Source organism: Aegilops tauschii, chromosome 5 (genome assembly GCF_002575655.3).
Source record: "Aegilops tauschii subsp. strangulata cultivar AL8/78 chromosome 5, Aet v6.0, whole genome shotgun sequence".
Taxonomy (NCBI): domain Eukaryota; kingdom Viridiplantae; phylum Streptophyta; class Magnoliopsida; order Poales; family Poaceae; genus Aegilops; species Aegilops tauschii.
In genome coordinates this window covers 453,778,757-453,804,626 of record NC_053039.3, presented here as the reverse complement: position 1 = coordinate 453,804,626, position 25,870 = coordinate 453,778,757, and the positions used below count along the sequence as shown (strand labels likewise).

Here is a 25,870-nt window from a genome sequence, read left to right as displayed (position 1 = left end):
GAAGGAACGGGAGAAACCTCATGCAAAAAACTTAATGAAAGTATGAAACTAAACCTAGCCCTCGTTGCGGCCACTGCTTTCCGAAGATGCGGGATTAGAGATTGTGTGTGTGTGGGGGGGGGGGGGGGAGGGAGGTTCTTAATGTAAAAGCCAATAGGGGTTCCTCCCCCTACTGGTCTAGGTTTTTTAGAAACGGAAGAGCTAAGCAGTGTGACACCAAAAAAAAAAGCATGGGCACGACAACATGGGTTCAAGATATGTTTGGTTCATATATCTAGTATTGCAAAAACTAACCATAGGTAAATTCTGTCCAACAAAAACATATTGTCATTCTTTGTTGGAACATATGAGTCATGGACCATATGAAATTCCAGATCGTGGCAACATATTGCCGTCTTTTTGAAATATATGGGTCATGGATCATATGAAATTGGCAAAGTACATCGAAATGATTCCATCCCTTTTTTTTTGTCGGAACAAACTACAGGCCTATCATTCTTTTTCAGAACATTACTGTATATTATAGGCCTATTCTGCACTAAATTGGACTTGATTTTTTTTGAGGATCCTAAATTGGACTTGTTAGACCGTGCAGGGCCTGCGGACCCGATAACAGAGGCCCTGCAAGGCCCAAGACGGCTTGCAAATTTCACCCCAACCCCCCTCCAAAACAGAAAATTAACAATTCCCCCCTCATCTCTCCCACCACCGACTGCCCGCGCCCTTCCTCTCCCTCTCCAGCCCCACCGGCGGCGAGCCCCCCTCCCATACCTGCGCCGACCGTACCCACTACGCCCACCCCCCCACCCCACCCCCCGCACGCCCGCGAAGCAGCCGAGCGCTTTCTCCACCGGCCCGCCCTCTCCTCCGCGGCTGCAGAGCTCCCGCCGCGCCGCGGCCTTCCTCTCCTTCTCGGCCGCCGCCCGCCGTTCCCGGCGCCACCGCGGCCCCCGTCGCGCGCGTCGCCGCCACCGCCATCTCAACTCCGCCCACGATTTCGGCCATTGGGTTCTCAGGTACGGCCATTTCGCCGTCCGCCACTGGTTAAACCCTAACGAACCTCCGAAAAATTCGGGCGCACCCCATTCAGACCCGCCTCCTGTAAGAATAGGACGTGATGGCTTGCTTGTCCAATGCGACTGCGAGTTTGGGGCTGGCCTTCTGAGCTGCAGCCTGCATAATCTGTTCCTTATGTTCCAAAAAAAGAAAAGAAAAACAATCTGTTCCTCACCATGTTGGTTGGTTGGCTACATGCGCATTTGGCCTTAATGATAGAACTGCCTCTGTAATCGCACATCGTGATCAGTGCTCACTTGATGAAGTAGCGTATCGACTAGTTAGTTAGTTCTCTGAAGTTTCTGGAATAATTTTCCAATGCTGCCTGCTTCGATACATTTCTTTCTTTATTTACTGTTGGCTGATCTAGGCTCATTTTGTTTCCCAGGACACGTCGATGCAGAGCATAAAACGCTTGCCCAGAAGCGTCCACAGCTCCTTGCGCTCAAGCATTATCTTGTCTGACCTCCCAAGGGTTGTTGAGGAGTTGGTATATAATAGCATCGATGCAAATGCCAGAAAGGTATTCCTTTCAAATGTAGGAAAATAGAAAAGAATCTATATGTACTTTCCCGAATAGGTATCCTTTGACTTGAACATAAATGCAAAACAGTCCACAGTTCCGCTTGTATTTTCTAAAGTGGGTGTTGCTTTTTTACTTTCACATTCAAAAAGGGTAAAATGATCAACATTGGTATTCTCAGCGTCATGTATTGACATTTTTATACGCCTGCGCCTATTTCAGATCGACGTTTCAGTAAATGTCAGAGCATGTTATGTTAAAGTGGAAGATGATGGTATGTGCTTACATTACGTTTTGAACTTTCTTATCACTGGGGTTTGCTTCTACAAAACTTGTTTTTTGTTGTACTTATTGCAGGTTGTGGTATTGCTCGAGATGAATTGGTTCTATTAGGAGAAAAATATGGTAAGTTAGATTTTTTGTTTTGTTCGTATTTATAAGCTTGCCTTTTCCTACACTCAGCAGTACTATTTGCTTGATCTTAAATTGCATCGTTGCAACTGATCCTTACACAGTGAATCATTTCTTTTGGGTACTCATCGGAATTAATGGGCATCAGAATGAGATTGTTCTCATACAGAAAGGGCTGCCTGATTTGCTTCAAAAAGTAATAATAGAACTGACATCCATTCTGTGATAATTGACCTTGATGATTCATATTCAAAGGGGATATGCTTATTCTACCCTGAATTCTGATTGTTACTTGCATAAGGGTATAAATTGACGACTGATAAATGACCAAGGGTGCTTTATTTTCACTAGAAGGGCATGCAAATTTATTTAATCATCAGTAGGTGCATACTGATTCCAAGATAACTTACATTTGTTTCATCACTCATTGGTCGTGACATGTTAGTTGCATTAGTACCTCCCAGCAGGTGGATTTTTTATCTTGTTTTCTTCTCTCACTGTTTGACTCATTTTAGTTTATATCCTGTCATTATCGCTGGATTGTATTCTTTTGGTTGTTAGTAAGTAGGAACCCCTTCTCCTTTGATGGAAACTAGGAACCCCTTCTTTTCTTATGGAACTAGGAACCCTTTCTTCCTTGACGGAACTAGGAACCCTTTCTTCCTTGACGGAACTAGGAACCCATTCTTCCTTGACGGAACTAGGAACCCCTTCTTCCTTGACGGAACTAGGAACCCCTTATTCTTTGACGGAACTAAGAGCCCCTTCTTCTTTGACGGAACCAGGACCCCCCCCCCCCCCCCCCCCCCTCTTTGACGGAACTAAGGAACCCCTTCTTTCAGATTCAATTAATTATCTTGTTTGTCATTTGTTAAGTACAGGCTCACCACCTTGTGCAAGTTTCCGAAGAAAGAACTACTCAATGCTATTCAGTGGTTTCAGTGCACTAATGATGTATAACCTCCTTCTGCCATCACAGCAACATCCAAGTTTCATGATGTCATGGGTGATGAGGAATCTAGTTCTAGAAGTTTTGGATTAAATGGTGAAGCGCTCGCATCACTTTCTGATATCTCTGTGGTTGAAGTCAGGACGAAGGCTCGTGGGAGACCAAATTCGTACTGCAAGATAATAAAGGCACCGCTTACACACTATACCTTGTGCATACTCTTGACCTATTCATGTATAATGTATCTGAATATCTTGTCCTGTGGCAACTGTACAGGGATCCAAATGCTCACATTTAGGAATAGATGACCAGAGGGAAGCTGTTGGTACAACAGGTACTTGTTTGATATTTTTCTTGAATAAAAGTAGAGTGGCTGTTCGCATGTTCACCAAGGAAGGCACACTATAATACACAATGCATGTGAAGAATGAGATGCTGTCATTTTTCTCTAGTCATGTGTGCTATATTTTTGTTATGTTCTTGAAGAACTTATCAGAGAAGTTTCATCTTTGTAGTTGTTGCTCGGGAGCTTTTTTATAACCAGCCTGTGCGGAGAAAACAAATGCAATCTGGGTATATTTGACCTTTATTTATTGTTCACATGGACATGTTTCTTCGATTTCACAGTTTTGAACGATAAATAATTTGATTAATGTTTTCTAAATATAATATTTTGTAGTCATAAAAGAGAACTACACAATGTGAAGAAGTGTGTCCTGCAAATTGCACTTATTCATCCGCAGCTTTCAGTCAGACTTCTTGACACTGACAGGTAGAGTTATTCTACCGTGCTATGCTAGGCATTTTAGTCTTACCCACATATTTACAACTTACATGTCTTTTCTACAAATGCAGCGAAGATCAGTTGCTATACACAGTTCCTTCATCATCCCCTTTGCCTCTTATATCAGACAGTTTTGGAAATGATGTCTCCAGTTGTCTCCATGAAATATCTACCTCACATCAAAGCTGGGCTCTTTCAGGGCACATCTCTGGACCAACAAATGTGTTCTGTAATAAGGTAATGTCATTTCTGTGTATTCTGAGCTGTTCAAACTGAAGTTTTGACAAATTTTCTTTAGCAAAGTGCACTTTTTTCCATTTCAGGATTTCCAGTACTTGTGTATCCTACAGTCCTATTCGGCAATTATTCTGTTATCTACTTCCCTTTACCATTTTTCAAATACTTGAGTTGGAGACATCATCCTTTACTTCTCAAAGATATCAACTCAAGATTCGTCAGTAGAAGCCCAATCCATAATATTCTGAATAGTCTGGCAGCTAGTTTCCAGTCTTCTATTACAAGGACGATTGAAGAAACCGATATTCAGAGCCGAAAGAGGCAGAAGACTGATGTCTACCCTGCATTTTTGCTGAACTTCTTCTGCCCTAGATCTAGCTATGATCTACATTTTGAGCCTTCAAAGACAATTGTGGAATTTAAGGTGATTCAACGTATATGTGTGCTTTTGAGTTCTGCTTTTCCCATTTTTTTTCTAGGAAAGCTTGATTTTTACTAGCTTGCTTGTATGGATATGACACACACTTTGTTTTTATTCAAAATTGGACAAGCACACTTCGTGTATCTGGCATCCTATATATCTAAGTAAGTGATCCTATTTAAATTCACATGCAAGCCATCCACATCATCAAGCGCATGTAATCCTTCCACTTTCCACTACATGCAAGCCCTCCACATCATCATTTTTTATTTTTTATTTTTTTCAGCAACAAATAATTGAACTTGAATGTCACAAGGCAATATAACATGCATCCACCCTCTATTTACCTCTAGGTTTGCCACCTGTCATATGGTGAGAATGTGGTGCAACATTATTCTCATATATTCTAATTTTATTTTGATAATTTCATTGCTATTAATTTCTGCAGCAACTTGCGGGGGTGTTATCTAGTGTAAGAAATAAGACGTTGATGTCTTTTATGTTTTCCATTTTCAGCTGAATTTACTCTCTCATAGCTTAATTTTAATATTACCTTGTTTTCTTACTGTTCAGGATTGGCAAAGTATCTTGTTTTTCTTTGAACAAACTATCACAAACTACTGGAAGAAGCATGTACCACAATCATCAAAAGGTTAGAGACTAAGATCTTCATTTGCCTTGTAATGTCTTAAAACTGAATAATTTTGGAGAAATTCTTGGTATGAATGGATTTGTAACTGTTACCCTCTCCTACTGGCAGGCAAAGCTATTGATGATACCTGTGTTCCTCTGAAAAGTGATGGTTAGTGACTTTTGGTGAACATATTTTACTTCTTTGATTCTCATTTGTTTTTCTTTGTTGTGACCTTTCTTCACGTGTTGTGGTGTTGTGGCTGCAGTGAAGTCGAATAGGGCCTTCCTAAAGCATCAGAATGTACAGAACAAGGAAGATGATGCTTATTTACAGCATCACACTCCACGTAAGAGTTCAGTCAGAGAAAGCAATTTTGGTACAGGTGCAGCAACAGCTCCTAAAGACCTGGACTACTTTTCTTTTGATATGAAGCCATCCCCATGGCATGTCTGTTATCCAGATCGAATCAGCGATGCATCTGAACACTCTGACAATGTTGCTAGGAACGATCTTACACATTTTTCTGAAAGGGTCAGTTATCAGTGGTTGGAGGATGGTTCCTCCGAGCTAGAAGACTGTGGTCTTTCAGGTGCTAACCCAACTGTTTGGAAAAAGCGACGGATGGAAGGTATATTCCATGGGCATGCATATTCCTGTGAAGTTGGAAATTTTGAAGATGTGCAAACTGAAGGCCTTTCAGCTTATAACCAAGAGTCTGAGATAATGGGTCCAGAAATTGATCTCCAAGAACCTCGCTTTGGGGTTGTCAATAGACCCAACAGAATTACCTGTGATTTTATGCATAATGAAACTAATATAAATGCAAACATGTCTGGCTGTGATGGATTATATACTGAATTTGATAGATTCGATGATGATTGCCTACTCAATGAAGTCACAAAGACAATGGGTGATATTTCTTGCCCTGAGATGCCACACTTCAGTGATGGATTCTACCATGAAGGTTGCAGTACCCCCATTATCTTGAAAAGGTGCAGTACAAGAAAGCAGTTGGGGACTGCAGCAGGATATGTTGACGACCTTGAAACTAATGCAATTGCTCAGATGAACTTCCCTGATATCCATGCAGTGTGGGAAAGTGACGCCATGGATATGTCCTCCATCAAAGATAATCATCTTCATTTATCTCATCCATTCTTGTTACCAGATACACCTAGCAGTCAAAGTCATGCAAGGACTGGCTTGGAATTGCAGGGGAGATCAAGTAAAAGCTTTGCTTCTTGGAACTGTGAAAATATGGACAGTGATTTTAGATCTACTTGGGACAGATTCAACAGTAATTCGTCAAGAATATGTGAAGGATCTAAACATTTCAATAACTTAGATGATGAACCTCAGTCACCGAATTACTTCAATCATGTCGATCAGTTTGTTTCTGAAGATGATGAGATACCGTGGAAATCAAAAATCAGTGCACCATTGTCACACATTATTTCTCCCGAGAAAAGTACCAACGGTTGCCAGTCGAATGGTTCTTCTTCCCACCTGGCAAACAACAGTGTGCTTATTAAAGATCTACCTAATCAAGACAATTTTGGATGCGACAGGAGATCCAGGTTTTCCAAGGGTAGATCGAGGAGCTGTTCTGCCCCACCATTTTACAAAGGCAAACGAAAATTCCCTGGATTAAATCAGCCTCGGACTAAATTGACAGCAGACGGTGATAAAGATATCCCCATAAAGGACTCGGAAGGTTATTCTTCTTGCAACCTTTTTCATCCTTGTGTATTTGTGTTGTCAGTGCTAACTTTGTACTGTTCTAATTAAATGTAGAAACTGCACCTGCACCAGAGAATATCTCACATATGAGTGCAACCCAGCCTATTCCTGAGACTTGTAGCAGTGAACTTTCTGGCCTAAATTTCAGGTATTCTGCTATTGCCCGCATCTACGTAATGCTGAAGAAGTCCTTGAGCCTGTTACTGAACGCTTCTCTCATTTGGGTCAGCTTGAAGGGAAACGTGAAAATGCATGAAGAGACATGTTCTGATGGGCTTGAAAATTTTACTGCTCAAATAACTAAATGGCGGGATGACTCTGACCAGCATACAGTTGAGCATGCATTAAAGTTTGAGATACTGACATATATGGACTTCAATATGGACCAGTTACTGTGCACTTATTCTATGCTTACTATTTTATCTCCTTGTGTAGGCTTTGGAGTTGCCACATATTCCTTCTGCATGCTACGATGATATACTTAACATTTCTTCTGGGCCTTTACATCTCTCTTCTAGCTCGCTAGTTCCTGAATGTATTGATAAAAATTGCTTTGAGGAGGCAAGAGTTTTGTTGCAGCTGGATAAGAAATTTATTCCCGTCATATCTGGGGAAATGCTACTCCTTGTTGATCAGGTTTGTAGCTTATTACTTGATAAACAGCATTCCTGGCAAATGAAATATTTTTAGCAGTATATCTATTTATTGTTTCTTTGCAGTAATAATAATTAGCAAATGTTCATGAAGTGGATCTTTGACTTGACCTCATCACGCTTGGTCAGTTTTTTTTTTTTTTGAGGTTTATGGATATATGCCCAATATCAGAAAGTATTCTGATTATATCGCAATAGTGAATTCTGAAGCATGCATTCCTTATGTTCGTGTAATTATGAAAGTAGATAATGCATGTATGATGACAGAAAATATTTTCTGAGATATTTAGAAAGTCATGTCCTATCTTACTCCTGTGCAGCATGCAGCTGATGAAAGGATACGTTTGGAGGAGCTCCGTAGCAAGGTTGTTAATGGTAGACTTACCAGGGAACAACTTTTAAATAGGGTTTTTCATCTTACATGTTAATGTTTGTTGGATTTTCAGGTTTTATCAGATGAAGACCGAGGTATCACTTACTTGGACTCAGAGAAGGAAATGGTACCTCATGTTCTTATATCTGTCATCTGCTGCGTTGTGTTAATATAACACATGTGGACATGCTCGAGTGTTGTAGTGTTATAAACTGAGTTTTTGATAGCTAACGCTAAGACTTCCATGTGGTGCCAGGCTCTCCCTGAGGCTGGATTTCAATTGTTTCAGAAGTATGCTGAGCAGATTCAGAAATGGGGCTGGATTATCAACAATTCTAGCACTTCCTCTCATTCATTCAAAAAGTATGTGTTTGATTACCATCCGGTCTTTTTTTTATTGGCTTTGTCTTATAAGTTATTTTTCATGAAATTGTTTCACACGTTTCTGTTTGTTCATTTTAGTTTTCCAGCCCCCTTTCGGTACTTAACGCATCTCCTTTTCTTTTTTAACAACATGAGATTTGACTGTAGTTTTCAATAGATTTTGCAATTTTGTTAGCATTTACAGCATCCTTCAGTTGATACTAAGATATACCATTTACTTTATACTCAGGAACATGAACATTCTGAGGAAACAAGGCCGTGTAGTTACTCTTGCTGCTGTAAGCAACCTTTTCTATCGTCTATATCCGTTCAACGCGTTTGTAATATTGCTGTTCCTACATATGTCCCTTCAATCTTCCACCCGGTAAATGGTTATGTTATAAAACCCCAAAAGTTTGTTTGATCTTTACCTTGAAATTGTGCATAGCTTAACAATTACTGTACGAATGGAGAGAGAAGTTAACCTCAGGTTTCTCAAAAGTTTGAAAATGGCAGACAAGCTTCAGAAACTGTTCTACACAATGTTTCCTTGTAATATTCAGGCCATATCATCTTTATGAGATTCATATCACCATGTCTCTTGGAAAGAATCAATCATGTAAGGGATAATTGTTCTTCTAGAGTTGAATAATTTGCAATATCTATTGTGTGTTATGGTATTGATAGCCCCTGATGTCTTAGGTTATTGTTATCTGCACTTTTATCTTGTTACCAATTAGAAGTGGAATTGTTCGTTTGTCATCAATTTTCCATGCGATTATTTCCAAAACCGTGTCACAAATATCTGGTGAAATTTTCTCAGCGAAAACTGCATTATAGTATTTTCGCATGCTAATGATCATCTACACCACACAGGTTCCCTGTATTTTGGGTGTTGATTTGACAGGAAAAGATCTTACGGACTTTATTCAGCAGGTGATTCATACACTTCCTGTTTTGTTCTTCTCATTCGTTTAATTCATTTATGTCTATGCAAGTCAAATTCTTCGAAGGTAGAATGCTTTTCAGCCTTTTCTTGCCACCCTACTTGTACACCAGTAGATGGTTGGTGCTCTTACTTTGAAAAATGCCAGTCAGAAATTAGTAATCTGTGGGCATGGCTTGTTTGTTGACCGTGGAGGAATGCATATGAAGTAGCATGTAAAACTGAGCCATGAGAATTAGGTGAAAAGTTTAATCGGCATGCCATTCGCAATGCAAAGAACTGCACAGATTTCACCCAGCTGGTTACTACTACTTCACTTACCGTTGATATTCTCTGTAGCTTGATGAGAGTGACGGGTCCTCGTCTATCCCCGCAGCAGTTCTCCGTATTCTTAATTACAAAGCTTGCAGAGGTAACCGTTTCTTCCCTTCTTTCGTTAATACACGGAACCTTTTCCTCAAGCATCACCTGTAATCTGTATCTTACGCTTTAAGCGTCAGGTCGATACTCACCATTGGTTTTACCACTGCAGGGGCAATCATGTTTGGCGATCCCTTGCTACCGTCCGAGTGCTCTCTGATCATTGAAGAGCTCAAAGCGACGTCCTTGTGCTTCCAGGTAACACAAGACACAAGAATCTCCGATTTCTTCCTTTTCTGTCGTCACCCCATGATTTAGTGAGTGAAGATGGGAGCTTGCTTTTGTTCTTCCATAGATGAAATGGAAATGCATTTCTCTTGCAGTGCGCTCACGGGCGTCCGACCACCGTGCCCATCGTGAACGTGGCGTCCCTCCGCCGCCAGCTCGCAAGGCTGGGAGCGCCGGGCGGGAGGAGCGAGGCGGAGGAGCCCTGGCATGGCCTGTCGCAGCACGAAGCCAGCCTCGAGCGCGCCCGGACCCGCCTCAGACAGCTGAGGAGGCTGCGGCGTGGCACCCTGTAGGATGTAGTAGCGGTAGGGAGATGAGGTAAATAACCCTCCAGAAATAGTGTGATTTGTACTGTAGGGGGAGGGGCCGACACTGTACAGTAGGCACGCATTCGTTCCTGCCGTAGAGATGATAAAGCGAGCATCAACCAGTGTGCTTGTCAGGAGAAGTCGGTCATTTTCATGTAAACAGTACGTACTACAATATTAACCGAGCAACGAAAGAGTGTACAGTTGTAATTTTCTTTGTGAAACCGGTTTGTTTCACTGGCTCTGCTGAAGCGAGAGCACATTTTCGAGGATATCCTCGGTGGTGAAGGACTGCAAGCCTGTGTTGATCAATATTACTTCCAACGGCCATTTGATCTCATTTCTAGCGCCAGATGGTTATTGCGGTCTTCGAAGTGTGACGAGGGTGGGTCCATTTTGTTAACTGCTACTCCCTCTGTACCATAATATAATATAAAAAACGTCCGTCCCATAATATAATATAAAAAATGCTCCAATATTATAAGACGGAGGGTGTAGTTCCGTGCATTTTTCAAGGTCGGGGTCCGGTTGGCGGTGTACAATCGAAGAAAGATGACTGTTAGTATGCTTTTGGATGTAATTTTATTCTTTTCTGGTCGTTCTGTGCCTGGTTGGCCTTCGTTGACTTGGTACAAAGTTGGGATTGGAGGGAGTATTTGATTACCTTTTTTTCTTTTCTTATTCCATTATGTGTTAGTTTGTTGTGTTTTTTCTAGGGCAGTACGTTGGATTGATACACCCTTCAATCCATATTAATTGTTGAATATTTAGTACTCTATCCGTTCCATAATATAAAAACATTTTTGACACTACGTTAGTGTAATTTTTTCTTATATTATGAGATGGAGGGAGTACAACTTTAGAGAGTACTTCCTCCGATCCAAAATAGTTGTCAGCCGCTATCGGAAGTACTACCTCCGTTTCAGTTTACAGGTCCTGCGCGTATACCTAGGTTGCCAATTTTATCACCCTAATATAAACTATATAACACAAAAAGTATACCTTTTGAAAGTAGAAACTCCGAAGTTTATGTTGGTATATTTTTTGTAATATTGGGTCGTAATTACTATCTTGCTAGGTTCAGTTGCACTTTCAAGATGCCTTGATGGTGAAATGGTAGACACGCGAGACTCAAAATCTCGTGCTGAAGAGCGTGGAGGTTCGAGTCTCGAATGGTACGATCCCTCCGTCACCCCAGAATGAAAGGGGTGATCTCGTAGTTCTTGGTCTGTGAATAAGAAGTTGTGCGACAGCTACAAAGTAGGAATTTAATAAAAAATAGAATAAGGATATACAAACAAGAACTAATCGCTTAGCTTTCGACTTTTCGGGAATATATTGGCGGATGAATTAGTCGTTGTATGGAATTCTGTTTACTCACTTTAAATTGAGTATCCGTTTCCCTCCTTTTCCCGCTAGGATCGGCGTGGAGGTTCGAGTCCTCTTCAAGGCATAATTGCCTCGGCAGGATTTTCCTTTCATTCTTCCTCTATGTTGTTTGCGAAATCTGGTTCTTTTGGGGTTATAGTCGATGGTTCTCTTTCTTAGTTCCATCTCCTATAGAATTATGTGGAAAGCCGTATTCGATGAAAGTCCACAAAATAGTACACCACAAGTAGGAGCTAATGAATAGGCCTGCGATTCCGAAATTGTAACTTGAAACAAGAACTACAAATTTAAAGCAATAATAAAGAGCCGCCCGGGTTAATAATCGAGGAGAATAATAGAAACTGGATCAAAAAAAGCTCAGCCAGGGCTGCTCCCGTATAAGGAGCGAGGTATTCTATTTCTATATATTAGTATTAGTTAGTAGTACTATTAGTTACCGATCCCGGCTCTGTGAGTTCTTTCTTCCGTGATGAACTGTCGGCACCAGTCCTACATTTAACTTTCTTGACCAAACTGCGAGCGCGGAACTTTACGAGATGAAATAGGGAAAGACAGAAGATAGAATAGAACGAAGTCCTAGATAGGAAAGTAGAGTAGGCACAGATCCTCCACAAAATACCCAATATTCGGGGGACCCTCTGTGCTTCTCTCATGGTACAATCCTCTTCCTGCTGAGCCCCCTTTCTCCTCGGTCCACAGAGAAAAAAATGTAGGACTGGTGCCGACAGTTCATCACGGAAGAAAGAACTCACAGAGCCGGGATCGATACCTGGGCCCCTGGGGGGGAGATGTAAGAAAAATTACCAATTTGACCCTTAGCCCCAGTGTTATATTTGGTTACCGGAAAATACAACATTTTTATTATTTGACCAACCATCAGGAGAAGCAAATACAAGGGGTTGCCGGTCACATGTATCGAACTAACTTCGGAATTGGGCACAGTATTAAAGATCTTTTAGAAGCGCATACTCCTCCGGGGGGTCGATTAGGGTTCCCCGCCTTTTCCCGCTAGGATCGGAAATCTTATATTTTCCGTAGCCACGTGCTCTAATCCTCTGAGCTACAGGCCCAGCTGTCTCCACTGGATCGGAAATCCTGTATTTTCCATATCCATACGATCGAGAGTTCCGAATCGAATCTCTTTAGAAAGAGGATCTTTTGTCTCATGGTAGCCTGCTCCAGTCCCCTTACGAAACTTTCGTTATTTCCGATCAAACTTCCTCCCTATTAACCTGGAAGTTCTTTTCAGATACAAGGAAATGAGGTTGATATTTTTTAATATGATTTGTATTAGGTTGGTCAAATTGACGATTTAGGGGTACGCGCACGCCCTGTAAACTGAGAGAGAGGTAGTACAACTTTAGGTTTTAGTTTAAGTACCCCCTCTGTCGGGAGTAGCATATATGAGAAGCACTAGTGTCAGCCGCGGTCATTTTCTCAATATATTTTTCTCACTAATGTTATAGTAATTTAAAACGTCAGGTATTTCTTTATAGAGGGAGTACTAATTACTAATTACCGAAAAAGGCTTTCGCCCCGTTTTATATATAAGGCAATGACCAACAACAAACCGATACAAACGCACGCCACCATAACACACGCACACACCCAAGGCAAGATACATAGGCGTTGAGCGCAGCGACACCGCCCCAAGCATTACAAGAGAAGCCTGGGCCTCGACCGTGAACACGTCACCGCGAAGAGATGAAGCCGCATACGACGAACCGTGGGATCCAAGGCGGCGCCTTCAGGAAGGAAACGTCACCGGAGCGCCGTCACCGCCCGACCCGAGGGTCAGAATTTCCCCTGGAGCAACACAACGGGCAATGATGGCCGCGATGACGCCTTCAAGAAGGGAACGAGTTTCACCACCGCCGGTCTGTCCGAAGAAAGAACAGGTTTTCACCCCGGCGACCATGCCGCCCACACGACCATGATCACCGGGCAGCACCAAGCCACGGGCTCTGCCCATGAGCATCGCGACACCACCATCAGGGCCGCCGCCCCGTCATCCAAGACCTCGACGCCACCTCACCCGCCACCCATCGCTACCCCAACCAAAGAGATGAGTGAAAAGGCCCCGCCTTGAGCACTCCTGAGCTGCCCCCAGCGTCGAGACCCACTAGGCCGGCCAAAACTGGCCTCCATTGGCTCGTCCTGACGCCGGGCGCGAGACGAGCTCGGTCCTGCTGTCGGGCACGAGACGAGTCGGTCCTGCTGTCGGGCGCGAGACGAGTACGGTCCTGCTGCCGGGCGCGAGACGAGTTCTGTCCTGCTGCCGGGCACAAGACGAGTGATGGACCGCAACCGGGAGAGGGCCAACCCTCTGATGAAGATAATTCCCGAACGACGAGGAGAGGAATCGAAGGTCGACGGGGGCGCTCACCGATGGGCCGACGCCGAAGAAGTCCGCCCGCCGCCGTGAAACGTCCCCGACCACTGCCGTGAGCCCCCACCATGCCGTGGCACCCCACATCCACGCCAGGGCCCTGAGGAACTGCTCTGAGCTCCCCGCCGACGGCCATGGGCCAAATCCGAGGAGCAGGTCGGCAACCGCCGCCGCCCCCTCCCGAAGACGCGACCATGATGAGCCCCGGCCCGCCTCTACGCCACCAGCCGGGTCCCCGCGAGACAGATCCACCCAGATCTGGCCGGAAACTGGCTCGCCCTCAACCTACTGCACCGCCGCCCCGTCAGATCCACCGCCACCATGAGAGCACCCACCACCGCGAGGCCCTTCACGCCACCACCACGAACCAGCAGCCCCGCCACCGGACCATGTAGCCACGCCGCCGCACCCCCATAGAGCAGCGCCGCCGCCGGCACCCGAGCAGGAAGAGACGAGACCCCGCCGCCGCCGACACCAAACGGGCTTCGCCCGCTGGTGCGAACTGGCGGCGGCGAGGGAGGAAGACGAAGGGAGGGGGCCGGCTGGCGGCGCCCTAGGGTTTCCCCCCGGTCGCCCGCGGGGACGACACGGGAGGAGGAGGAGGGACGGGAGGGGATTGTGGCACGTTTGCTCTCTCACTAATTACTAATTACAGATGTCACCATTAGTACATAGCCTTTTTTTTGCCAGAAACCAATAGTACAGAGCTGACACAATGCAATTTTTTTCTAGCTTCATCCCTATTGGCACACTTAACGTGACTAGTAAGTTATACGTGCATAGCACGTCAGAGCTCATATAATCAAACTACAACCAAATATGGGAATATTGTTATTGTATTAATTATAACATGCAAATGGAATTGTGAGCATATACATGACGTATAAGATGCAAAAGCATGTAAAAATACGTTGAGCGTGTTTTGTCTAGGTATCTATTTTGGCTATCATATAGCTATTGTTCTATTTGCAAAGATAAGTATGATTTATTAAAGTACATAGTCTTGAGTATAGAGTAAAAAAGAATAATAATTTGGACAGAAAAAAGAAATTAGGAGAATATGAGTATGGAAGAATCTAGAATCAAGTAGAAGTGTACTTCAAGTTTTGTGCAAAATGTCCATATGGTTCAAGTCCAACAATAGAATCTTCTAGATATTACACGTGGCATAATCTAGTGAAGCAATCAAAAGATCCAACGGTCAGCAACACTCGTATGTGCCATGTTTCTACCGTTGGATCGGCTTCATCCAACGGTTGTTATTCCAAGTTATTCGTACACTATATAGTGGTATAAATATAGATATACATTTTGTTTTAGCAAGCGGACCGATTATTGATCAAGTAATATGGATTGGAGGGAGTACTTTTTTATTCTTTTGGGTGATCTGCACTTATGGTGAACTTTTGAAATAGATCCGGACCTTTTTTTTAAAATAGCCCTAGAATGTGAAGAGAAAAATAAAAAAGGTGATGTTTTTAGGGGTAAAAAGGTGATGTTTTTAGGGGTCAAAAAAAAGGGCTGATGGTCAAGTTGTGCCCAAACGAGGTAATCTTGGGCCCACGAGCCTTGTGTACAATGTATAACAACGTTGTTGTGGCGAGTCGGCCCACGAGGACGGCCCATCTCTCTCCCGGGCTGGCGTCGTCGTAATAATATTGGCAGCCGCGCGGCGACATTTGGGAGACTGCAATTCCATTTCCGTTCCCCCCCAAATCCTCCCGCCCAATCTCCCCGCCGGCGGACGATGGGCGCCGCCCACGACGACGGCGACGGCGACTTCGCCGCCACGCCCGCGCCCGCGCCCGCGCGCGGCCTGGGCGGGGTGTACCAGGTGGCGGGCCTGCCGGTGGAGTTCCCCTACAAGCCGTACGGCACGCAGCTGGCCTTCATGGGCCGCGTCATCGCCACGCTCGACCGCGGCCGCCGCCAGGGCCGCTCCCACGCCCTGCTCGAGTCGCCCACCGGCACCGGCAAGTCGCTCTCCCTCCTCTGCGCCGCGCTCGCCTGGCAGCGCCATTACCCGCTCCGCGCGCCCCCCGCCCCCGCCGCCGCAGACCCCCTCCTCTACGGCGGCGGCTTCGTCCCCGACGACACCCAGCAGCAGCAGCCCACCCCCGGTACTACTACCCCCCTTCTATCCCCTTCTCTGTCGCGCCGGTTCTTGGATCGAGAACGCGCTGCTGCTCGTTCTTGACTTGGTTGGTTTGCTCATTCCCGTGCGTGTCGCGGTTCTTGATGTTCAGGCGTCCCGGAGAAGGCGGCGGCGGCGGCCAAGAAGAAGAACGCGCCGACCATCTACTACGCCACGTAAGATCTGCCCTCCCCTGAACTGAACCGATGGGACAATCTTGCCGGCCAGGTTTCTTGGCTGCTTGTCTGAATCGATGAGATGAATCCTGATTGATTTCATTCCCCATCGAAAAATCCTGATCAATTTCTTGGTTCCGTTGTCTGTCTGCTGCAGGAGGACGCACTCTCAGATCACTCAGGTGGTCCGGGAGCTGCGCAAGACCTCGTACCGAGTGCGCATGGCCATCTTGGTACTACCTAATGTTCCCATCTCAGTGCACTTCCTGCCTCTTTTTCTTTTTTGTCAGTTAGAAAAGGAAATCCACTATCCAACCAATGTTAAGTAGCAGCGGCACAAATGACGCCAAGACATGTATTCAATCATCATGTAGTAGTGTGTGCTGATGATGCCGTAATCCTCAGGAGCCAAATTTATGTGGGGCTCCAATGTTCTGAAGTTAAACTGCATATAGGTTGACCAGCCAGTGATCATGCAATGCAGGCCTCAAGGAAGCACTATTGCGTCAACAAGACTGCATGCATGGCTGACTCAATTGACGAGGAATGGTAACACACAAGACACATTTCTTTACTAATTGTTTGGGTTCCTCATTGAGTCATTGTAAACCATTTAGTGAGTCCTTTTCTTCCCTCATCAGCAAGAGGCTCCTAGATGACAAAGTTCAAGGATGCCCAGAATTCAAGTGAGTTTTCCTAGCTTCTTTCGTCGAAAAACATATTTAACCTTGGTCACGTTTCCCCCTTTCCCTACTAATGCGAGGAGAAACATGTATTGGCAGGAATGCACAGAAACTGAGTCGTCATCCATCCCTTCAGACCGGTGGCTCCTATGAAGTTCATGATATTGAGGATCTTCTTCGGGTCGGACGACAAGTCAAAGGTTGGTCTATCTCTTTGGTTACATAGATTTTCCTGAATCCTGAGGGACACATTATGCCACCACTGAATGCTGAAATCTATTCCACTGCCACCTTTCTTTTTGGTTATCTGCAGGATGTCCATACTTTGCTGCGCAAACCATGGCAGAAGCAGCTCAACTGGTTTTCTGCCCATATAACTACCTAATTAGTCCAATTGTCAGGAGAGCAATGGACATTAATATCGCTGGCTCAATCGTTATTCTCGATGAAGCGCAGTAAGTCCAGACTCATGATTCTTTTTCAGTGTCAATCAATGGTTTCCTTAGTTAAGCTAGTATATATCTGTTGTGGTTCCTAATCAGTTATCACTCTGAAGTTTTCTCTTCAGAGCAGTTTTAATAACAAAACGGTGAATTCCAGCTGTTAGCCTTATATCAAGTCCTTGCCTTGCAGCAACATAGAAGACATAGCACGTGATTCTGGAAGTGTTGATGTTGATGAAGAATCACTTAACAGTAAGATGATCATCACTGTTCTGTTAAAGCTCATCGTTCAGAAAACATATCCTCCTGTTACAACCCATGCTAAGCTAAACTTATTTATTTCTGTGATCAAGGTCTCAAGGAAGAACTAGCAAAGTTAGCCACTGATCAGGCTGTTGGAAAGATATACCAACCCTTGCATGACATCATTGAGGTACATTTATGAGAAGAGAAGAATTCATAATCCTGTTGTTCCCCATTAATAAAGGAAGAATACACCCCTAGCAGCAATGCTGGTGTCAGGGATTAAGCTCTAGTACTTATGCAGGGGCTTAGCACTTGGATTTCTGCTCAGGAGGGTGATCCACGAGATAACGAATTTGACAATCCTCCTTCATTGTACGTACTATGGAATCTTGTGTTGTTTCTTACCTGATTTATCTATCTAATGTTTGCCATGAGGTGCCAGTATCAGGATCTATATAGAGGTACCGACCTTTTCCATTGGTTGATTTACTAGGGGCAAGATTGACATTGTAAAAGAATGTCTCTGAATTCATCCAGCTTTGCCATCCCTAGATGGAAAAAGTGCAAATTATCACACTGTCATTGTTACCGTTCTTCGCTTCTCCATCTCCGCGACCAAATAAAACCTAAGGTTTGGGAATAACTATGTGCTAGTAAACAGTTGGGGCTGGAATACATTCATGTAAAAAGGTAACAATTGATAGTCTTACTCAGCTCAGAATCGAGGTTGCAAGCGCTAAATATGCACTAGAAAAATAAAAGCCAAAAAAAGTGTCTTTGCCATGTAATTTGCTGTTCCTGCTAAGACAAACAATTTAGTGTTCACTTGAAAAATAGTGAGAAGTATATCCCTGTATTGGCGTTTTGAATATTTGAAGTGTCCCTATCTGTATTGCCCCGATACCGACACATATCTGTATCCGTGCCGCACAGCCGATGGAATGTTAAACCAAAGATTGTGTTGGCGTTTGGCATGGATTTGCTGTGATATGTAAAGTTGGAAGAGCTCCTCAGACTTTCAGAAGTTATTCATGATTGCTTCGCGCTGAGATGTTAGGATTTTATGGACCACTGAAACATGACCAGTTGCTTCTATGGTGCTGTGTCATTAGTGCAAATAACTTGGTACTGCACATGGAATCACATTAGGCACTAAAGCATCTCAGATTTTTTTCCTGTTATTAGATACGTACTTGTCTATTTCCAGTACAAATTTCAAGCATACTAAATCCAAAAATCATCCATTAATATTTTAAAAACATTGGATTCCATCTTGTTAATTAATTTCCACTTGTACAATTCACTAGAATAACTACATGCCTGCAACAAAGGACGAAATTAAGCATTTTCCTTGCATCCAGTTGATATAACCTTTTGTAATCCTCAGTTGGACTGGTGAAAATGCTGTGAAGGAACTCCAGAAGGCCGGTATTACTCCTGCATACTTCCCAATATTGCAGGAATGTGCGACGAAGGTGCTTCCCAGTTCAAGTTTCAAAATGCAGTTACTCTAGAGTAGTACTCCCTCCGTCCCATAATATAAGAGCGTTTTTGACACTAGTATAGTGTAAAAAACGCTCTTATATTATGGGACGGAGGGAGTAGATTATATTCACTAGTTTAATGTAGCTCTGGAACATTTTCTCTGTAATATTTCTTTCTGTGGCATGTGGCTGTCAAGAATGTCAACATGCACCTTGATTCTTGATATTGCCTCTTGTTTTAGGCAGTTAAGGCTGCTTCGGATACTGAGTCAGAGGGAGACCACTTAACTGGTCGTGGTGCTATGACACTGGAGAGTAAGCAACACCTTGTTCCCCATTAATCTTCAGTAAATTTAATAACTTAATAATACCATGAATTTTTTGCAGGTCTATTCTCCTCACTGAGTCACTTTTTTGGTAGGAATGGGCGCCATTTGTATGATTACCAACTTGCTATCCAACGGTTTGCTCACAGAGAAGGTAGCCATGCTTACTTCCTGATAATATGTTTTCCTAATGACGTGGAAGGGGAGAACATTTTATCAAGAGAAAATTGGCTCTTGGACACTGTATATGAGATTCAGATGCTCTTTAAATTACAAATCTGGTTGCTTGATCAACTTTCAAGTCATTGACAGTCTCATTACATATTTGAATCACATCATTTGCAGGCACTTCTGCCTTTGGAGTGAGAAATGTGATGAGTTTGTGGTGCCTCAATCCTGCTGTTGTTTTTCAAGACATTGCAGATCTAACCCATTCAGTAATATTGACATCTGGGTAAGTTTCCACGTTGACGTTTCTCTTCTCAAAATGTTAGGAAAGTGTTTTAGTTTACGGTAGCAGCATATGGCTTCGATGAATTGAAAAAAAAACAGAAAAGAAAGCAAGTGTATGTACATGTAATGTATAACTAGTAAATATGGTAAATTTATGTATGGCACATACTTGCTAGCTGGAATTTGGCCGAGCACAGGGCTTTCAGCCTTATGGATGTGCGAACAGGCTTTTCACCGCCATGTAGGCACATGACCAGCTGACATATAATTGTTCCAAACTAAATAACTGGTTATCCACTTCTGGAGTTTTCCAAAATAGCCCACAGTTTCTGTGCAATATCAGATCAACAGATAATATATAGCTGGCTCTTAACATATATCTCTGCAGCACACTCTCTCCAATGGGCTCCTTTGCATCTGAACTCGGTGTACAGTTTGATGCTTGCATGGAAGCTCCTCACGTAATCGATGCTGATTCTCAGGTGTGTCTCCTGCAAGTAGGTTGTGCTACAAAATACCTGCATAGCCAAATGGTGATGGTTTTTACTAACGATTGGGTATGAAGTTAAGGAAAGTGGAACCATACTAGTTTCCCCTATCCCCACTCCAGATTTTTTTCCGTTCCACACAACGTTAGCTGGTAAAATGTGAAACATGATTCCTTCTTTCCGCAAATTCGGTCATTTTGCCCCATTGTAATGGAAATGAATATTCAGTTAAATGTTATCATAGATTCCCAAGCTTTATCTGATATTTTGACTGAAAAAGTGTGCAATATGATAAATTGCAAGGCAATGTAATAAAAAAGTTGTCTAATTTAAACTATTTGAAAGCTAAACATTTTGAGCTAACTGACATGGCTTGATTTTACTGTACATGCCCAATCCTCTTATCTCTAACCAATTAGAATAATGGTTAAGCTAGTTTTGTCAGGTTTCAGGATTTTTTTTTGCTAGTCCTAACTGATCATCATTTCTCATCAATTGAAATACAGTGCTGTCCTGGACCAGGCAGCATAGAAATGCTTTGGCCTGATGAACTCTAAGCTTCTTACCCTTTAATTCACTCGTGACCTGGATAAGATATGGAGCTTGCATGCATAGTAGAGATATCATCATAGATTGTTTATGCCAAGCAATCACTGTATGCGATTTCTCAGCCTATGTTGTATGGTGATGCAGGTTTTTGCTAGTGTACTGTCATCTGGCCCAACAACACATCGATTGAATGCCAGCTATAAAACTGCAGATGCATATTCTTTCCAGGTAACTAGTCATTGTTTTTTTTATTTTTTTGTGGGTAGTCATTGTTTTTTTTATGTGCTAACATAAATCCTTTTCTCCAAAAATTTGATGCTCTCATTTTTATATAGGATGAACTTGGAGCTTCAATAGAAGAAATATGCAGAATAGTGCCTGGTGGTGCTCTAGTGTTTTTTCCTAGCTATAAGTTGTTGGACAAACTGAAAGTGCGCTGGTCTCAGACTGGTCAGTGGGCACGATTGAATGCTCGAAAACCGGTGTTTGTTGGTAAGATTTATGCTGCTTCAGAAACTCTAAAAGACACTCTTTACATTTATGTTTCCTGCTTGTTGCTTATCTGAGATTTGTTTGTTTCAGAGCCTAGAGGTAGTACTGAGGAACTCGAGCCTGTCCTAAATGGATACTATAATGCAATCCTTGGTAAGGTTCCTCTTAAGAAAGGCAGAGGTGGTGCAAAACAAATTGTGAAGAATCGAGTGAGAAAGAATTCATCACAGGAATCTGCTAAAGGAGGAGCTGCTTTTCTTGCAGTTTGCCGTGGCAAGGTGCTAATTCTATCCATTTACATGCACACAACCATAAATGCATATGTACACATGCATAAGCCCCAATTTGAAAGTCTTGGTGCTGTGTGTGTATCAGCAGCCATTAGCTTATGTTTTGTTGCTGCTGATTTTTATTTCAGGTATCTGAAGGAATTGACTTCTCTGATGACAATGCTAGGGTTGTTGTATCCTTTATTTTCATTGTTATATGCCTTAAAGAGTTCAGTGTCAAATTCTGCACTTCTATCCAGTAGCATGATTGGTAATAGCGAACTGTCTAACGTTTTTAGCTGCCGCACCTGTATGCTTTTGATGCCCAGCAATTTTTCTTGACTAAGACATTAGGTCATTGTTGGCATTCCATTCCCAAATATGTAAGTATCTTTTTTCTTCTTCTAGACATAAGTGCAGTTCCTTTGCTGTGTTTATTTCTGACGTTAATTCATGGATCAGAAATGATGTCCAAGTAAAGCTGAAAAAGAAATATAATGATTCCTACAAATCATCAAAGAATCTTTTGAGTGGGAGTGAATGGTACTGTCACCAAGCATTTCGTGCTCTGAATCAAGCTGCTGGTATGATACTACTTTATCTGTTGAAGATCATTTGTTGTAATTAAGATGTTTAAAATGGCTAATTACTATAATTATTTTTCTAGGTCGATGTATTCGGCATAAATTTGACTACGGAGGCATAATTTTGATTGGTATGTTACTCAATTCTCACTTCCAAATGTTTCATGGCTTGACAGAAAGTTGGTTCTTATAGTTTTTCTATTTGATTGATTTGTATTCCATTGGATGCAATAAGCTGTTCTTGATTCAAAATTACTTATGATCACTGTTGTTATTACAGATGAGCGATATCAGGAAGAAAGAAACCTTCTACACATTTCAAAGTGGCTTAAAAACTCAATTAAGCATTATGGTAGCTTCCAGGAGACAATGGATAAGATGGAGAAGTTTTTTCAGAAGGCTGAGGTACTGATATTATTATGCATTTGATATTCTAAATGTGGATGCACTATCTAAAATAAATGGTGATCTTTTCAGGAGCATATTAAGATCAAACGTCAAGAAATGTCCACTAAGGATAAGTTGGATGACGATCTACTTACATCACACGGTGATAAAAGAAAGTTGCATTGGCCAGAACCAAATTTCTCAAAACACTCAGTACTGCAAAGTAATCAGAAGGGTAATTTGGATGACAATCTACTTACATCACACGGTGATAAAAGAATTCTGCCTTGGCCAAAACCAGATTTCTCAAAGCATTCAGTACAGCAAAGTAATCAGAAGGTAAAGAACAAACGTGGCAGTCCGAAGGTTTCAAACATTGATGTTGTGGGAGTAGACCATGAAAATTATGGCAGGCCTTGTACATCATCCGAAGCATGCCAGGTCTCTTCAAAATCTTCTGACTTCACAAAGAAAAAAAGCTCCCCTGTACCAGGAAGTCTTTCAACAGCATGCCAACTCCCTCCATCGCATAAAATTCAGAATAATTTGGAAGACGAATCAGACATTGGGGGAAATCATGCAGTCGATATAAATGTTATCGACTTGGAAATTTGCGATTCTATGTCTGGGTAATCTATCATCATTCAGGCATGTTTGTTCCTCAGAATTCTGATATAATTCAATTTTCATTTAATTAACCTTACTATCATTTTCAGGCATGCAAAGTTAACAATCTTCACTCCACCAGAAGGCAGGTTGCAAGAGCCTACTTTTGTGGAAGGAACTTCTGCTGAGGATCCAGTTGCTAGCCCCAGCAATCGTTCTGAGGTAAATACCTCCGCAGCGATGGACAATACTGAAGATCAGGTCGTAGGCGTGTCTGCTTCGCTCTCAACAGCTAACAGAAACCAATCTTGTGTGTCCACATCAGCGGGTACTCCTGAAAGAACAGCTAATAGAGGTTATCATCTGGATCATGAATCTTCAATGGACAGAAGCGTAAATTCTCAGTACCAGAAAAGGAGAAGGTTTAATATACCAGTGAGCTGTTGTACTGGCGCAGAGCATTCCAATCCTTCTCTGAATCCTTCTAATCCTTCAAGCACATCTTTCTGCAATACTGATTGTGCTGTTAGCATGGCGCCCGGAGATCTGAAGAGAACTGATCGTCTGTGTTGTGAAAGTCTGAAAATGTCCAGGTCTGAAAATTTCAAGCTTGAAAGAAGTCACAAGGCGGCAGAGTTTGCATCAAATAAATCTGCAGGAACAAAGCTTGATATTCGTTGCACCACATGCAAAACGCCACTTGGATTACAGAAGGATGGCTTTCTTGTTTCATGTTCATTGGCATCGCCCTCAAAATTGTACTTGACATGTCTTTTGAGACATGGGCTATCAACTGTTGGCTTCGCAGAAGATCTTATGTCATCGCCACCAGCTGTGGTAAATGTTCTTGTATGTGATGCTTCTTCACTCAATCAAGGGATCCTTAGCAAATTCTGCAGCGAAGGTTCTGCTCATCAGTCTGGTGTTTGGTCTGAGAAGGATGGATGTGTATACAAGCCAGTAACATGTCCTTTCTGCCCTCGTGAAAATTCTTTTGCCACGGTGCTCGGAGCGCAAGTTCTTGCAGCTGATGCTTCAAATCTGGAATCATTAAACAAGGTACTTTCCACATTTTGATGCATCTTCTGATTTAGTATTATTTCCACATGATTCTAATTGCCCTCTCTTCAAACGAAGGTGCTCCTGTTTGCTGATTGTTTGGATCTCAAGCATGAACCATCAAATGAACAGGTACGTGGTTTTCCTTCCCAGACCTGTATCCCTTTAGTCATATCGCTGACATAGTAATAAGCTAACAAAAGAAAATACTGTTCTATTTTTCCATATCAAGGTTGCAAGAGATCATACAGTTGCTAGTAACCTCATGGGGACAGATGCTAGTAAACCCATGTCACCCCCACCGGTGATCGATCTTGAGAGTTTTGCTTATAAACCAGTGAAGAAGGAACCTGTGTCACTAAGCACAAGGAGGTCCAAGGTTAGTCACTAGTTGCGGTGGCTTATCTATTAATTACACTTTGCTTATGCCCAATTTCCTGTTATTCCAAATGCTGCCATGTTCAGCATAATTTTGATCTTGCTTCTTTATATTAGACTTTTCAAATGAATGGCCAACCGTTAAGATAGCTAACCATATGGCACTCCCAGAAGATTGCTGATAGTTTGCTGGTAGCTAAACAATCCCAGTTCTAGACATAGTGACCAACTTATATTGTTTTTTTTGGGGTCCTCTATGAGCAGCTTAGGTTACCTAGCACGGACAGATCCACAAAACCACAACTGGTGCATAACGTGGAGGACTCATAGGATGGATCGGGCTCGTCCATTGGCGAACTAGGAAGAATTTGTGCCTTAGCAGTCAGCACTACCGGCACACATCATCCTGGAAGAAGATGCTAACTCAGCTGTGGGGTAGATGAGTTGGAGAGAGATGAAAATTTTCATTTGAGGTCGATGGATGTTGTAAATACAGAGCCATATGAGCATTAGCTAACTTTTGCTGTGCCGTGCGTATTGTAATTGTAAATCTTAGGAAGGGCGTCTGAACTTGTAACACTTACACTGTATCGGTGCAGACGTTTGATTTTACATATGATGTGTACTCAAAACAACAATGACGTAAATACACAAAATTTCCAGTGTCTGTATTTATAAGGGTTGCTATCCTCTGTAGTCAGTGGGTTGTTGATAGTTTTAATTCAACAAAAGCTGAGCTCTGTAGGCCCCTGCTCCATGCTATTCTAGAGAGTTCACCAGCATCATATACACTTCTTTATTGCCTACTATTGATGAAAATGCTTTATGCCAGCTCTTGCCTGCCATATTCCTTAAATTAAAATGTTACAAGGTTTTGATTTTTAAAGCTGCAATAAAAAGGACAGGAGGTTTTGGTTGTACTGTCGTAGTTCCATTAAATTGGTTGTGTAAGTTGCACTGTTACTCACATAAGGATGATAGATATGCAGATTCTCCAACTTAATGCTGCATTGATCATTGTACTTATGTTGGTACATATTTGAATCGCAGCACAAAACTTGCCTTTAAAAGAAGACCCCAGTGCCTCTCTATCCTTATCACAAGTGCTTCTCCATTCTTATTACACGCACAAGCAATTTGACACTCACCAAAACAACAAGTATTTCTTGTAATGACAGACGAGGGGTGGTAAAGATATCAACTTATACGAAAAATTGGAGTTGGAGGCATCGGGATATCCTTAGGCAGTCTATTTTAAATGGAATCCAGTCGCTGATCTGATAGTACAA

General features: G+C 42.7%; 2 protein-coding genes across 2 annotated transcripts; both read left to right on the top strand.

Moving 5' to 3' along the window:
- The first annotated feature begins 796 nt into the window (after positions 1-796).
- Positions 797-10,334, top strand: LOC109765935 (DNA mismatch repair protein MLH3). The gene is made up of 25 exons (XM_020324704.3): positions 797-1,016; positions 1,445-1,579; positions 1,802-1,853; positions 1,937-1,984; positions 2,970-3,127; positions 3,216-3,273; positions 3,455-3,512; positions 3,619-3,711; positions 3,795-3,960; positions 4,047-4,062; positions 4,161-4,384; positions 4,955-5,033; positions 5,142-5,183; positions 5,281-6,729; positions 6,810-6,903; positions 6,985-7,087; positions 7,191-7,391; positions 7,729-7,773; positions 7,855-7,908; positions 8,038-8,144; positions 8,395-8,443; positions 9,021-9,080; positions 9,430-9,502; positions 9,623-9,708; positions 9,834-10,334. Exons 2-25 carry the CDS (start codon positions 1,454-1,456, stop codon positions 10,029-10,031), a joined length of 3,639 nt encoding a protein of 1,212 aa, XP_020180293.1. The 5' UTR covers positions 797-1,016; positions 1,445-1,453; the 3' UTR covers positions 10,032-10,334.
- A 5,222-nt stretch (positions 10,335-15,556) lies between these two features.
- LOC109765941 (uncharacterized) lies at positions 15,557-25,259 on the top strand. The gene is made up of 28 exons (XM_020324708.4): positions 15,557-15,944; positions 16,071-16,134; positions 16,292-16,367; positions 16,619-16,683; positions 16,776-16,820; positions 16,917-17,017; positions 17,131-17,272; positions 17,451-17,512; positions 17,614-17,693; positions 17,808-17,878; positions 18,894-18,981; positions 19,233-19,305; positions 19,378-19,470; positions 19,662-19,770; positions 20,158-20,251; positions 20,951-21,034; positions 21,142-21,298; positions 21,389-21,576; positions 21,717-21,761; positions 21,922-21,950; positions 22,030-22,151; positions 22,235-22,282; positions 22,432-22,556; positions 22,629-23,167; positions 23,255-24,203; positions 24,282-24,335; positions 24,436-24,582; positions 24,846-25,259. The coding sequence occupies exons 1-28, from the start codon at positions 15,572-15,574 to the stop codon at positions 24,909-24,911; spliced, it is 4,089 nt and encodes a 1,362-aa protein (XP_020180297.1). The 5' UTR covers positions 15,557-15,571; the 3' UTR covers positions 24,912-25,259.
- The last annotated feature ends 611 nt before the right edge of the window (positions 25,260-25,870 follow it).

What these genes read in the sequence shown, in the direction of transcription:
- LOC109765935 (XM_020324704.3), top strand. Translation starts at nt 1,454, where the DNA reads ATGCAGAGCATAAAACGCTTGCCCAGAAGCGTCCACAGCTCCTTGCGC. An exon ending in ATGACTCTGACCAGCATACA is followed by an intron (nt 7,088 to 7,190) that starts GTTGAGCATGCA and finishes CTCCTTGTGTAG; the next exon opens with GCTTTGGAGTTGCCACATAT. An exon ending in TCCTCTCATTCATTCAAAAA is followed by an intron (nt 8,145 to 8,394) that starts GTATGTGTTTGA and finishes CTTTATACTCAG; the next exon opens with GAACATGAACATTCTGAGGA.
- LOC109765941 (XM_020324708.4), top strand. Translation starts at nt 15,572, where the DNA reads ATGGGCGCCGCCCACGACGACGGCGACGGCGACTTCGCCGCCACGCCC. An exon ending in AGTTTTTTCAGAAGGCTGAG is followed by an intron (nt 22,557 to 22,628) that starts GTACTGATATTA and finishes TGATCTTTTCAG; the next exon opens with GAGCATATTAAGATCAAACG. An exon ending in ATGAACCATCAAATGAACAG is followed by an intron (nt 24,336 to 24,435) that starts GTACGTGGTTTT and finishes TTCCATATCAAG; the next exon opens with GTTGCAAGAGATCATACAGT.